General features: G+C 46.2%; 2 protein-coding genes across 3 annotated transcripts in view; one reads left to right on the top strand and one right to left on the bottom strand.

Moving 5' to 3' along the window:
• LOC130367833 (protein CASC3-like) overlaps positions 1-4,250 on the bottom strand; it is a 26,682-nt gene extending 22,432 nt beyond the window's left edge. The window contains exon 1 of the mRNA XM_056570684.1: positions 4,111-4,250. The gene's annotated coding sequence lies outside the window, so the exon portion shown is untranslated. The remainder of the gene's footprint in view (positions 1-4,110) is intronic.
• UBL5 (ubiquitin like 5) lies at positions 4,241-14,045 on the top strand. 2 transcript variants are annotated; one of them, XM_056570686.1, is made up of 5 exons: positions 4,241-4,371; positions 9,736-9,799; positions 10,163-10,246; positions 11,777-11,814; positions 13,827-14,045. In XM_056570686.1, the coding sequence occupies exons 2-5, from the start codon at positions 9,744-9,746 to the stop codon at positions 13,868-13,870; spliced, it is 222 nt and encodes a 73-aa protein (XP_056426661.1). In that variant the 5' UTR covers positions 4,241-4,371; positions 9,736-9,743; the 3' UTR covers positions 13,871-14,045. The 2 variants fall into 2 exon arrangements, with proteins under 2 accessions (XP_056426661.1, XP_056426662.1); XM_056570687.1 differs by lacking the exon at positions 4,241-4,371 and adding an exon at positions 7,126-7,250.

Raw genomic sequence — 14,045 nt, 5'->3', positions numbered from 1 at the left:
GGGGTCACAATGGGTGTCTGGAAGAGTTATTGGGAAACTGTGGTAGAACTGCTATGGGGTCACAATGGGTGGTTGGCAGAGTTATTGGAATATTGTGGTGGAACTGCTATGGTGTCAAAATGGGTGGTTGGCAGAGTTATTGGGATACTGTGGTAGAACTGCTGTGGGGTCACAATGGGTGGTTGGCAAAGTTATTGGGATACTGTGGTAGAACTGCTATGGGGTTACAATGGGTGTCTGGCAGAGTTATTGGGATACTATGGTGAACTGCTATGGGGTCACAATGGGTGGTTGGCAGAGTTATTGGGATACTGTGGTAGAACTGCTATGGGGTCACCATGGGTAGCTAGCAGAGTAATTGGGATATTGTGTATAGAACTGCTATGGGGACTCTATGAGCAGCACATAATGTGCAGTCCAGCTGGGTGACTCAAAATAGGTCCTTCGAGAAAAGGAGGGTGGACTAGGCATTCTTCCCACTGCCTTCTAAATACTTCTGCATAGAGCAGGGTTTTCCAAACAGTGTGCCTGCAGCTGTTGCAAAACTACAACTCCTACAATTCTGGGAGTTGTAGTTTTGCAACAGCTGGAGGCACACTATTTAGAAAACACTGGCACTGAAATTAGCTAAGGAGCATCATGTGACCAAGGCATTACTCGTCTTTACACAGTATTTTGCCACACTTACATTCTTGTTTGTAGATAGTCAATAGCAGTCATTTACTATTTTAGGTCCATTGTACTTATAATATTGATAAATAATAATAATATTTATTTACATATATAGCATTAACAGATTCCACAGCACATTATAGTTTGGAGGGTGCAGATAAGAGGAGTGAGGTCCCTGCTCACAGGAGCTTACAATCTATGGGGGAGGGGTAGAGACAAAAGGCAGAACGTGCTTTATTGATACAAAGGTCCATGATTTATAAATAGGGGGAGGTCACATGATGGTGTTTGTGTTACATGTATTTAACTCCTCGTTAGAGATGAGCGAACTTACAGTAAATTCGATTCGTCACGAACTTCTCGGCTCGGCGTATGCTGACTTTTCCTGCATAAATTAGTTCAGCTTTCCTGTGCTCCGGTGGGCTGGAAATGGTGGATACAGTCCTAGGAAAGAGTCTCCTAGGACTGTATCCACGTTTTCCAGCCCATGGGAGCACCTGAAAGCTGAACTAATTTATGCAGGAAAAGACAGCAACTGCCGAGCCGAGAAGTTCGTGACGAATCGAATTTACTGTAAGTTCGCTCATCTCTACCCCTCGTCTTACGTACAGCGTACAGTATTAAGGGCACTCCATAAAAATAAATAAACAATTAAATAATAATAATAATCATAATAAGATAATAATGGTAATAATAGTAATAATAATAATCATAATATTAAAATGATAATATTAATAATAGTAATGATAATAATGATGATAATTTTATAATAATGATAATAAAATTATAATATTCATAAAAGTATGATAATGATAATAATATTGATAATAATAATCATAATAATAATAACACCAAGGCAATGCAATGTACAGAAGAGCAGAAAAGATTTTCTCTCAGCCACACAGGAAGCTGGAACATGGGACCTGCTCTGTAATGGGGACTTTGTAGCCAGCACTCCTATAGGGATAGTGTATCAAACATGGCTATGTGACCACAACTCATACAGAGGACACTGGGACTACCACTCATATGGAGGGACCCTGTGACTGCCACTATTATGGGGGGGGGGGGGGGGGGGGGGGGGTTGCTATAAGGGCACACTGTGATCTGCTTTCCTATGGGGGCACACAGTGATCTGCACACCTATGGGGGCACACTGTGATCTGCACACCTATGGGGGCACACTGTGATCTGCTTTCCTATGGGGGCACACAGTGATCTGCACACCTATGGGGGAACACTGTGCTCTGCACACCTATGGGGGCACACTGTGATCTGCACTCCTATGGGGGCACACTGATCTGCTTTCCTATGGGGGCAAACAGTGATCTGCACACCTATGGGGGCACACTGACATGCTATCCTATATGGGGGCACACAGTGATCTGCACACCTATGGGGGCACGCTGTGATCTGCTCTCCTATGGGGGCACGCTGTGATCTGCACACCTATGGGGGCACACTGACATGCTATCCTATATGGGGGCACACAGTGATCTGCACACCTATGGGGGCACGCTGTGATCTGCTCTCCTATGGGGGCACGCTGTGATCTGCACTCCTATGGGGGCACGCTGTGATCTTCTCTCCTATGGGGGCACGCTGTGATCTGCACTCCTATGGGGGCACACTGTGATCTGCACACCTGTGGGGACACACTGATCTGCTCTCCTACGGGGGCACACTGATCTGCTTTCCTATGGGGGGCACACTGTGATCTGCACACCTATGGGGGCACAGTGGCATGCTTTCCTATGGGGGCACACTGTGATCTGCACTCCTATGGGGGCACACTGTGATCTGCTCTCCTATGGGGGCACACTGTGATCTGCTCTCCTATGGGGGCACATTGTGATCTGCTTTCCTAAGGGGGTACACTGATCTGTTTTCCTGTGGGGGCACACTGTGATCTGCTATCCTATGGGGGCACACTGATATGCTTTCCTATGGGGGGCACACTGATCTGCTTTCCTATGGGGGGCACACTGGGATCTGCTCTCCTATGGGGGCACACTGGGATCTGCTCTCCTATGGGGGCACACTGATTTGCTTTCCTATGGGGGCACACTGTGATCTGCACACCTATGGGGCACACTTTGATCTACACTCCTATGGGGGCACACTGTGATCTGCACTCCTATGGGGGCACACTGTGATCTGCATACCTATGGGGGCACACTGTGATCTGCACTCCTATGGGGATACACTGTGATCTGCACACCTATGGGGGCACATTGTGATTTGCACTCCTATGGGGGCGCACTGTGATCTGCACTCCTATGGGGGCACACTGGGATCTGCTCTCCTATGGGGGCACACTGTGATCTGCACTCCTATGGGGGAACACTGTGATCTGCACTCCTATGGGGGCACACTGTGATCTGCACTCTTATGGGGGCACACTGTGATCTGCACTCCTATAGGGGCACACTGTAATCTGCACACTTATGGGGGCACACTGTGATCTGCTCTCCTATGGGGGTGCACTGTGATCTGCACTCCTATGGGGGCACACTGTGATCTGTACTCCTATGGGGGCACACTGTGATCTGCACTCCTATGGGGGCACACTGTGATCTGCACTCCTATAGGGGCACACTGTAATCTGCACACTTATGGGGGCACACTGTGATCTGCTCTCCTATGGGGGCACACTGTGATCTGCACACCTATGGGGGCACATTGTGATCTGCACTCCTATGGGCACACACTGTAATATGCACACTTATGGGGGCACACTGTGATCTGTTTTCCTATGGGGACACACTGTGATCTGCACTCCTATGGGGACACACTGTGATCTGCACACTTATGGGGGCACACTGTGATCTGCTCTCCTATGGGGGCACACTGTAATCTGCACTCCTATGAGAGCACACTGTGATCTGCACTCCTATGAGGGCACACTGTGATCTGCTCTCCTATGGGGGCACACTGTAATCTGCACTCCTATGAGAGCACACTGTGATCTGCACTCCTATGAGGGCACACTGTGATCTGCACACCTATGGGGGCACACTGTGATCTGCACACCTATGGGGGCACACTGTGATCTGTTTTCCTATGGGGACACACTGTGATCTGCACACTTATGGGGGCACACTGTGATCTGCACTCCTATGAGGGCACACTGTGATCTGCACTCCTATGGGGGCACACTGTGATCTGCACTCCTATGGGGGCACACTGTGATCTGCACTCCTATGGGGGGCACACTGTGATCTGCACACCTATGGGGGCACACTGTGATCTGCACACCTATGGGGGCACACTGTGATCTGCACTCCTATATGATCTACACTCCTATGGGGGCGCAGACTTGCACTGTTACATTGTGCCATATACTCAAGCTATAGTATGTAATGAATTATTCTTTCTAGTTCCTGGCACATTACATACATTACACTGTTATAATGTACAATAGTAACATCAGAATACCCTGGACGCTGCTTAAATATTCTTCCGATCACAGCCTGTCACACCAGCGCCACCTGCCGTCTCAATTATAAGATGCAACTACTGGCAATTTAGCAACCGACCAAACCATAGAGTAGACCGCCAACGGCCTAGAGAGTCTGTTTGAAACCAAAGAGCGAAGCGCTGCGGTACAGAGCGTGCGCGTCTCTTCCGCCGGAAGTTTCCATAGAAGTTTTGGTGGCTAATTCTTCACGTTGACGGTGGATTGCTGCAGCTGCTCCGGTAAGAGGAGTGTTATACCGGGCTGACGGACCTGTACATAGAAACACATCTGTTTAATAGCTTAGGATTAGTCCCTGCATGTCTTACATGTGACTGGTCGCTTATAACAGGTGATAGGGGAGCGTTTCCCAACCAGGGTGCCTCCAGCTGTTCCAAAACTACAACTCCTAACATGTCTGGACAGCCAAAGGCTGACGTCATATGATCAGTTATGATCTCCCAGTGTCACAGGTATTAGTAAGACCCTATGTGTCACATTTATTAGTGTCCCCTCATCTCCCCGTGTGTCACAGTTGTGCTCACTCATCTCCCTATGTGTCACTGACATTAGCGTCCCCTCATCTCCCCCTATGCCAGTTATTAGAGTCCCCTCACCCCTCTCGTGTCAGTCATTACTAACCCCTCATCTCAGTCATTCACCCCCTCCCCCCCCCCCCCCCCCCCCCCCCCAACACCACCGTAGAAAAAAAGGCGATGGCTCGCCGGGCATTTTCGGCAGCGGAGGGATACGCTTTTCTTGCCTCCGACTCCGAATCTGCCAGTGAGGATGAGGAAGATCCTACATTCCTGTGTTCTTCCTCCTCATCATCATCTAGTAGTGATGATGAGTCCCCCAGAAGGCGGCGGAGACGCCACCAGTCGAGGCCACGCACCCCCCATGAAAGTGCCCCAGTGGCTGGCACTAGTGCGAGTGGTGATGCCGCTCGTACTAGGAGTCCGACCCCCCAGATAAGTTTACCGGAGCCCCCTTCCCGTGAACCTGTCTGGAGACCCCCAAAGGGTTATCAGCCACGGGTTCCGGAGTTTGTTGGCGACTCCGGAATCCGGATTGACAATTCTGGATTCACTGAAATTGACTATTTCAGTTATTTTTTCAATGACCGTTTTGTCAATCACATGGTGGAGCAGACGAATCTGTACGCCAGGCAGTTCATCGCCCACCACCCTGATTCTGTTTTGGCCAGGCCCAGTGAATGGTACGCCATTGATGCAGCAGAAATGAGGACATTTTGGGGCATCTTGCTGCACATGGGCCTGGTCAAAAAACCAAGTGTCAGGCAGTACTGGAGCGGGGACATCCTATACCAGACCCCGCTGTACAGTATGGCCATGGCATGGAGGCGGTTTGAGGCCATTCGTAAATGCCTTCATTATGCAGATAATGCGGCATGTCCACCCCGAGGTGATCCCGCCCATGACCGGCTATACAAAGTGAGGCCGGTCATTGATCACTTTGGGGCCAAATTTTTGGAGGCCTACGTACCCCTCAGGGAGCTCTCGGTAGATGAGTCTCTTATCAGTTTTAAGGGGAGACTCATCTTCCGCCAGTATATTCCCTCGAAGCGGGCGCGGTATGGCGTGAAGCTCTATAAACTTTGTGAGAGTACCTCTGGGTACACTTACAAGTTTAGGGTGTATGAGGGACGAGATTCCCGTATTGAACCCCCAGAATGTCCCCCCACTCTGGGTGTTAGCGGGAAAATCGTTTGGGACCTTGTGCACCCATTGCTGGATAAGGGTTATCACGTGTACGTGGACAACTTTTATACCAGCATCCCTCTCTTCACATCCCTCGCCGCCAGATCCACGTCCGCTTGTGGGACCGTGCGGAGAAACCAGAGAGGCCTCCCTCTAAATTTTCTGCAGACGCCTATCCCCAAGGGTGAGTCCTGTGCCCTTACCTATGAAAACCTGTTGCTGATCAAGTATAAAGATAAGAGGGATGTCCTTATGCTGACCACTATTCATGGTAACGGCAGCTCACCTGTCCCTGTGCGAGGTACCACAACAACGGTCCTCAAGCCCGATTGTATTCTGGACTACAATCGGTATATGGGGGGAGTTGATCTTTCTGATCAAGTCCTCAAGCCATATAACGCCATGCGGAAAACTCGTGTATGGTACAAGAAAGTTGCGGTCTACTTGGTACAGGTTGCCATGTACAACGCTTTTGTACTGTCCCAGTACGCTGGCAACAAAGGGACATACATTCAGTTCCAAGAAGAAGTCCTAAAGGTCCTGATCTTTGCTGACCGGGAAAGAGCAGGCCGGACTTCCCAAGGGTCTGGAGTTATAGGCGCCAGGATCGTCCCAGGCCAACACTTTCCAGGTGAGGTCCCCCACACTGGAAAGAAGGGACGATCCCAGAAAAAATGCAGAGTGTGTCACAAGAGGGGGATTCGGAAGGACACCATCACTCAGTGTGACACTTGCCCCGATCATCCGGGCCTCTGCATTAAAAACTGCTTCAGGGAGTATCACACTACCATGCAGTACTAAATTTTCCCTTTTCATTTTAATTTTCCATAATTTTACCCCAATGTACCAAGTCCAGAGTACATTCCAAATTTTTAACACCATAAAACCACTAAATTGCCCAAAAAACTTTTATATAAAAAAAAAAAAAAAAAAAAAAAAACTTGATAAGACCTCTGTGTCACTGAGGTCACTATCATCGGGGACTTTTTATGTTGCCTCAAATGTCCCTTTTATGTCGCTCTCTCTCCACCTGAGCGGGGTGCACATTTGAGGCAACATGGTTAGGACGGCCACACACGTCACATTCCTAGAATGATTATTCAGAGCATAGGGTTTGGGGTGGCATATTCTTTAGTTTTGGCTATGCTCTGGGTCGTCATTCTGGGAACATAACCTTTTTTATGATATTACGCCCCCCTGTACCCCACTTTAGTAATTTAGTGTACCCCATTTTAGTAATTGTCCCTTGTAGCGTTTAGTAATTACCCCATGTAACGCTCCTTGGGGGGGGGGGGTCCCGCTGGTCTGGCTCCATAGGCAGCTATGTAAAAGCTCAAGGCCCTGACTGCGCTCCTGCTCCTCCGAGACCGGTGTGCACGCTGCTAACGTCCAGATATGAGGTATGTCCTTACTCCAAAGAAATGTATCTACAAATTTACGCTAACATTTTCTCCTGTTACCACTTGTGAAAATGAAAAATTTGGGGTAACCCCTTGCATTTTATTGTAAAAAATCAAATTTTTCCTTTTCACATCCCACTTTAATGAACATTTCTCAAACCCCTCTGGGGTGTTAAGGCTCACTGTACCATTTGTTACATTCCTTGAGGGGTGTAGTTTCCAAAATAGACATACCAAATAATTTATTTGGAATGTCTATTTTCCTTACAAGCAGAGAGCTTCAAAGTCCGAAAATGCTAAATTTTTAATTTTTTCATAAAATTTTGTAATTTTTTTACCAACAAATGATGCAAGTATCGATGACATTTTAACAACTAACATAAAGTAGAATATATCAGGAAAAAACAGTCTCGGAATCAGAATGATAGGTAAAAGCATCCCAGAGTTATTAATGCTTAAAGTGAAAGTGGTCAGATGTGCAAAAAACACTCTGGACCTTAAGGCTCAAATGGACCTGGTCCTTAAAGGGGTACTCCGCACCCCTAGACATCTTATCCCCTATTCAAAGGATAGGGGATAAGATGTCAGATCGCCCAGGGTCCCGCTACTGGGGACCCACCTGTACGGCTTCCACCTCACACCGGCAACGCTGGAGGCTTCGGATCCCGACCACAATGGCGGACGAGCGTGACATCACGACTCCGCCCCGTGTGACGTCACGCCCCTCCCATAGACTTGCATTGAGGGGGCGGGGCGTGACATCACACGGGGCGGAGTCGTGATGTCACGCTCGTCCGCCATTGTGGTCGGGATCCGAAGCCTCCAGCGTTGCCGGTATGAGGTGGAAGCCATACAGGTGGGTCCCCAGCAGGGGGACCCCAACAGCGTGACCCCGGCGATCTGACATCTTATCCCCTATCCTTTGAATAGGGATAAGATGTCTAGGGGTGCGGAGTACCCCTTTAAGGGGGTAAAGGAGTATCCCAGTGAAATAAAACTTATTTGGATAAGGGGATAAGTTTTTGATCACGGAGGTCTGAGGGCCTTATAGCGTGGACCCCGGGAACAGGTAATTATAAAACCGGGGATGGGGGAGGCAATGGGAATGGGGCAGCGACAGTGGTTAAACTCAGGACAGGCAGGGGGAGAGAAGCGGGTGGCGGCGGCGGTCTCTGGCTCCGAAAAAGCCGCTGCAGTTCATTGATTTAAAGCGAGGGGGGGGGGGGAGTGGTGAAATAGCCTATAACTTTTATACCGGAATATCGGTATAAGTTATCGGCTATCGGACAGAAAGTCCACAGATTATCGGTATCGGCCCTAAAAAAATGTATAGACATGTCATTGAAAACCGTATACCAAAAGTAGCATCTGGTTGTGTACGTTTTGCATCATTTACAGTTTTATTTATTTATTTTTATCCGTTTTTTTTCCTGTACACGAAACCGTAGTCTACTATGGTTTAATGTCCGGGTAAAAAACTGGATACAACCCGTGTACGTTTTTTTTTCTTTTTGAAATGGTGGTCAATGGGAACCGTACAGAACCGTGTGTGCGTACGGTTTCGTCCAGTTTGCACAATACGGTTTTGCAGTTTGCTCATGCGCAGTGCACGCCGAAAGTTCTTCCCACAAATAGAACAAGAAGAAATTTATTTAAAGGCAAACATAAAATCGTATCCGTATTTTTTTGTTTTTTTTAATTTATTAAACTGTATGCAACCGGACATCCGTTTTCAAACCGTATACGGTTTAAAACCGTACACGGGTGTATACTGTTCGGTTTGGTTTTGAGACGTACGTTTTTTTTTTTTACAAAAAACCTGATACGGGAACAGTATTGCAAAGACGAGATGTGACTGCAGCCTAAGCCTCATTCAAACAGCGCACATTTCAAACAACGACTCCAGGAGCTATGTAACAGTGTAGCTCGTGGGTCTGCGCCATATATGCAACTCCAATTTAAAGTCAATGGTAGGTATGCAAATTGTTGTACTTTCCCTGCTTCGGCCACTTTCAGCTTTTCCCGACCACCTCCGGCTGCTGCAAAACATTAGGAGCTAGCTGGAAAACCCAGGAGAGCTAAGGTGGGACAACAGCAAGAGGGACCCTGGTTGGAAAAAAATTGACATATGGTGTGTTTCCAGCCTTTGGCTGTCCGGGCATGCTGGGAGTTGTAGTTTTGCAACAGCTGGATGCACCCTGATGGGAAACACAGACACAGGGGATAGTAATAGGAAGCTGGGGCACTGTAGGGTTACCATGAAAACTGAGGCTCTAAGGACCCCAGACTTACCTAAAGGGATGATCTGAGATCCTGCCTCTCCGGCTGTTGCATAACTACAAGTCCCAGCATGCCCAGACAACCAATGGGGAAAAATTACCACAGCTTTTTGCTCCACAATGGGGACATATAGTAAAATGTGAGGACTCTGACCGTGTACCCATAGAGAGAATATATCTAATATTAATATACATTTTATCTCTAGGACTCATCATGATTGAAGTTGTCTGCAATGACCGATTAGGGAAGAAAGTGCGAGTAAAATGCAAGTATCCTTACATCCACTAGAGATTGTTACTGGAATGGTGGTGTACTCTACCATCTAAGCCAGTGTTTCCCAACCAGGGTGCCTCCAGCTGTTGCACAACTACAACTCCCAGCATGCCCGGACAGCCAAAGGCTGTCCGGGCATGCTGGGAGTTGTAGTTTTGCAACAGCTGGAGGCTTCCTAGTTTATGAAACACTGATCTAAGCGTTTGTGTCCGGGTACTTCTATCTGGTGCTAAGTACATGCTCCTTCCCTGGTCCTGCTGGATGGAGATGGTGCTGCTCCTGCATCCCAGTCTGCCATCTTTTCTTACATTTTAGTGCATGTAGTTGTTTAGATTTTTCCTTAACTTGGTGCTGCACAGCTCAGAAGACACCATCAAAGACCTGAAAAAGCTGATAGCTGCTCAGACAGGAACCCGGTGGGAGAAGATCGTCCTGAAGAAGTGGTGAGTACCAGGGATGAGCACTTACCAGGGTATTCAGCTGCTGCATGGAGATGGCAGGCACATAGTCCATCAAACCCTCTAGCTCAGTGCTTCCCAACCAATGCGCCTCCAACTGTTGAAAAACTACAACTCCCAGACAGAGTACCTGTCACCAAACTCAACTTTTAATATATTGTCCCTTATGTAATTATAAGACACTTTGCTATTTACTTGCTGTTAGAATTCTCAACCTTTATATGTTTTTAATGTGATTGAAAAAACGGCCACTAGGTGGCTCTGTTCTGTTCCCTACGCAAGTCAAACAGTTAGTTTGGTCTCCTCCCAGCCTGGCAGGAGATCAAACTCAGAAAATGTGTGCGTGGCATGGCGTGGCACAGCTCTTGCAGGCTTCAGTGACTTTGCGTCTGCTGGGGAACGCCCACTTTCTCCTGCCGGGAGCTCACACAATGTGAGCAAGGGGAACGGGCAGGAGGGGTGTTAGGAGTAATTAGGGAATGTAATCTGAGTTAGTTTAGAAAATATGGTTTGATGGCAGCATGCTGTGACTTGTAGTTTTGCAATAGCTGAAGGCACATTGGTTGAAAATCACCACTCTAGCCTAATGCAATGTATTTAGCATTTGTTTGAACAGGGTAGTTGTCGTGCTATATACATAACTCTGATTTACATCCTGTGTTATAATCCAGAGCTGCATTAAAACATTAGGATCATCATAGCTAAAGTCTTCCACCATGACCTGCTTATTCAGTGTCTGCAAAGACTCTGGTGACTTGAATTCTGGGAAATGTCCTCTTAACACCAGGGCCTGTGCAGTCCCCTAATGCAGGACTCTGGAGTATAATACAGGATATAACTCAGGATAAGTAATGTAATGTATGTACACAGTGACCTCACCAGCAGAATAGTGAGTACAGCTCTGGAGTATAATACAGGATATAACTCAGGATCAGTACAGGATAAGTAATGTAATGTATGTACACAGTGACCCTACCAGCAGAATAGTGAGTGCAGCTCTGGGGTATAATACAGGATATAACTCAGGATCAGTACAGGATAAGTAATGTAATGTATATACACAGTGACCTCACCAGCAGAATAGTGAGTACAGCTCTGGAGTATAATACAGGATATAACTCAGGATCAGTACAGGATAAGTAATGTAATGTATGTACACAGTGACTGCACCAGCAGAATAGTGAGTACAGCTCTGGAGTATAATACAGGATATAACTCAGGATCAGTACAGGATAAGTAATGTAATGTATGTACACAGTGACCTCACCAGCAGAATAGTGAGTACAGCTCTGGAGTATAATACAGGATATAACTCAGGATCAGTACAGGATAAGTAATGCATCTATATAATGACTAAACTTTTTAAATAGATATTCCTCTTTAAACTGCATTCAAATGTGGGTGTCTCCTATATATTTACCGGTCCATAGGTTTTTATATTTACAGCGACCATATCCTTCAGTAATTGTATATAAGATGTAAATGTTACATTTTCTGTGTATTCTCCATGTCTAGGTATACAATATTCAAGGATCACGTATCACTTGCTGACTGTATCCTTTTTGAATATGAAGACGTGCTACTTATGGTCTATTATGTTCCTATCCTCTGCTTGAGATATTCCTCTGTTTCCTAGGTGCTAACTGGTCAGTCGTCTTGAGTGACTGTGTGTAACACTATATATCTTTTGTAGTGTCCTCTGCAACCAACAATCATTTTCCGAATTCACTGTTTGCTGAAAGTCTTTGGGGCCGAACCTGTGGTGAGCAGTCAGGGTGGCGGCTCTTCTAGTAGAGTTGGCTATGGTGAATCCACTTTTCTCTAGGCAGAGTACATGTTTAATATGTTAATAAGGCTGCAGGAATCATAACAAAAAAATGGATACTTACCCCGCTCCCCCGTTCTGCCAGTTTTCCAATTGTAGGTCTCTGCCATGTTCCTCCTCTTTACTACTTCCACTGTCATAGGAAATACTTGCTCAGCATAGAAATCACCGGACAAGCGGGCAATTCCTGTCCTCATGACACATCAGTAGTAGTAGTAGAATCACTATGACTGAAATCGGTCAATTGAGAAATTAGCGGGGGAGCGGGCAGGTAAATGTACTTATCATGCTCCCTATATCCACAGCAACATATTACGATGCTCTTATATACCTTTATACATTTGCCATGTTGAATCTTTATCAAATATCCTGTGAATAGATTAAACAGTCATTCCTAAGGTTCCAATATTATTGTTTCCAGGACGACCATTGTATGTTGACACCATTGTAAGTTGAGACCATAACTCTATAGAAACCTGGTAATTGGTTCTGAAGCCCCAAAATGTCATCCAAAAATAGGAAAAAGTGAGCATTAAAGAAAAATAAGTAGATAACTAATATAGATAAAGCAAATCCTTATATATAAAAGTAATAAAGATCTGCTGGGAGCTATAGAGTGATCCCTCAACTTACAATGGCTTCAACATACAATAGTTTCAACATATAATGGTCTTTTTCTGGACCGTTGTAACTTGAAACCAGACTCCACATACAATGCTGCAGACAGTCCAGATCTGTGAAACATGTCAATGGTTGGAAGAACCGACCAATCAAAATGGGCATTCACTGGTAAAACTCCTGTATTACTGAAGTGTATGCAGTGACTGGTGTCTGGTAGCGCCTCCTACAGTACAGGGAGGAATTACATGTTCTGTACTCTTTACCTGTTCCAGGGTTAGCTGCCCCTTTGGACACCAGGTGAGGGCGGCTCCATGTTACTTTTTTAGGACACTGTGTACTGTACAGGACCCTGAAGAAGCTCCTGTCCTCTACATAGACAGTGATTACAGCTCCCAGCAGATCTTTATTACTTTTATTTGTAAGGTTTTGCTTTATCTGTATTAGTTATCTAATTATTTTTCTTTAATCCTCTCTATTTCCTATTTTTGGATGACATTTTTGGGGGCTTCAGAACCAATTACCAGGTTTCCATAGAGTTATGGTCTCAACTTACAATGGTCGTCCTGGAACCAATTAATATTGTAACTTTAGGGACCACTGTAATCACTGTCTATGTAGAGGACAGGAGCTTCTTCAGGGTCCTGTACAGTACACAGTGTCCTAAAAAAGTAACATGGAGCCGCCCTCACCTGGTGTCCAAAGGAGCAGCTAACCCTGATACAGGTAAAGGGTACAGAACATGTAATACCTCCCTGTACTGTAGGGGACTCAACCAGGCAGACAGTCAGTGCATACACTTCAGTAATACAGGGGTTTTACCAGTATAATGCCCATTCTGATTGATCAGTTCTCCCAACCATTGACACGTTTCACAGATCTGGACTGTCTGTAGCATTGTATGTTGAGTCTGGTTTCAATTTACAATGGTCCAGAAAAGACATTGTAACCTGAGGCCATTGTAAGTTGGGGGATCACTGTACTTGCCGTAGGCATACTCTCTCATGAGTACTAACAGCCATTGGGACAAGTCATTGAGCGCCTTGGGTACATGGATGTCGGTTTGTTGCTAATATGTCCAATTATGTCCAGACTAATAGTTCCTTAACAGATCCCTTCCAGATGAAATTCACGACGGGATGAACCTAGAGCTGTATTACCAGTAACCGGCACCTACTCATCACATCCCCCCCCCCCCTTTATTTTATGGTATTTACACACCGTCTGGAATCTGACTGCCCGGATCGGTGGAAGATCATTTCCTGTTATGTTATGATCATCAGAAAGACTGCAGCGGCCATTTTGGCTACACATTGTTTTTGGATACATTTTTTTTTTAAA

This window comes from Hyla sarda, chromosome 4 (assembly GCF_029499605.1).
Source record: "Hyla sarda isolate aHylSar1 chromosome 4, aHylSar1.hap1, whole genome shotgun sequence".
NCBI classification, from domain to species: Eukaryota; Metazoa; Chordata; class Amphibia; order Anura; family Hylidae; genus Hyla; species Hyla sarda.
The sequence above is the reverse complement of the archived record's forward strand: the minus strand, read 5'-3'. Positions and strand labels throughout refer to the sequence as shown.

Coding starts and splice junctions, on each gene's coding strand:
- UBL5 (XM_056570686.1), top strand. CDS start 9,744: ATGATTGAAGTTGTCTGCAATGACCGATTAGGGAAGAAAGTGCGAGTA. Junction 9,800..10,162: donor AAAGTGCGAGTAAAATGCAA/GTATCCTTACAT, acceptor GGTGCTGCACAG/CTCAGAAGACACCATCAAAG. Junction 11,815..13,826: donor TCACGTATCACTTGCTGACT/GTATCCTTTTTG, acceptor GATCCCTTCCAG/ATGAAATTCACGACGGGATG.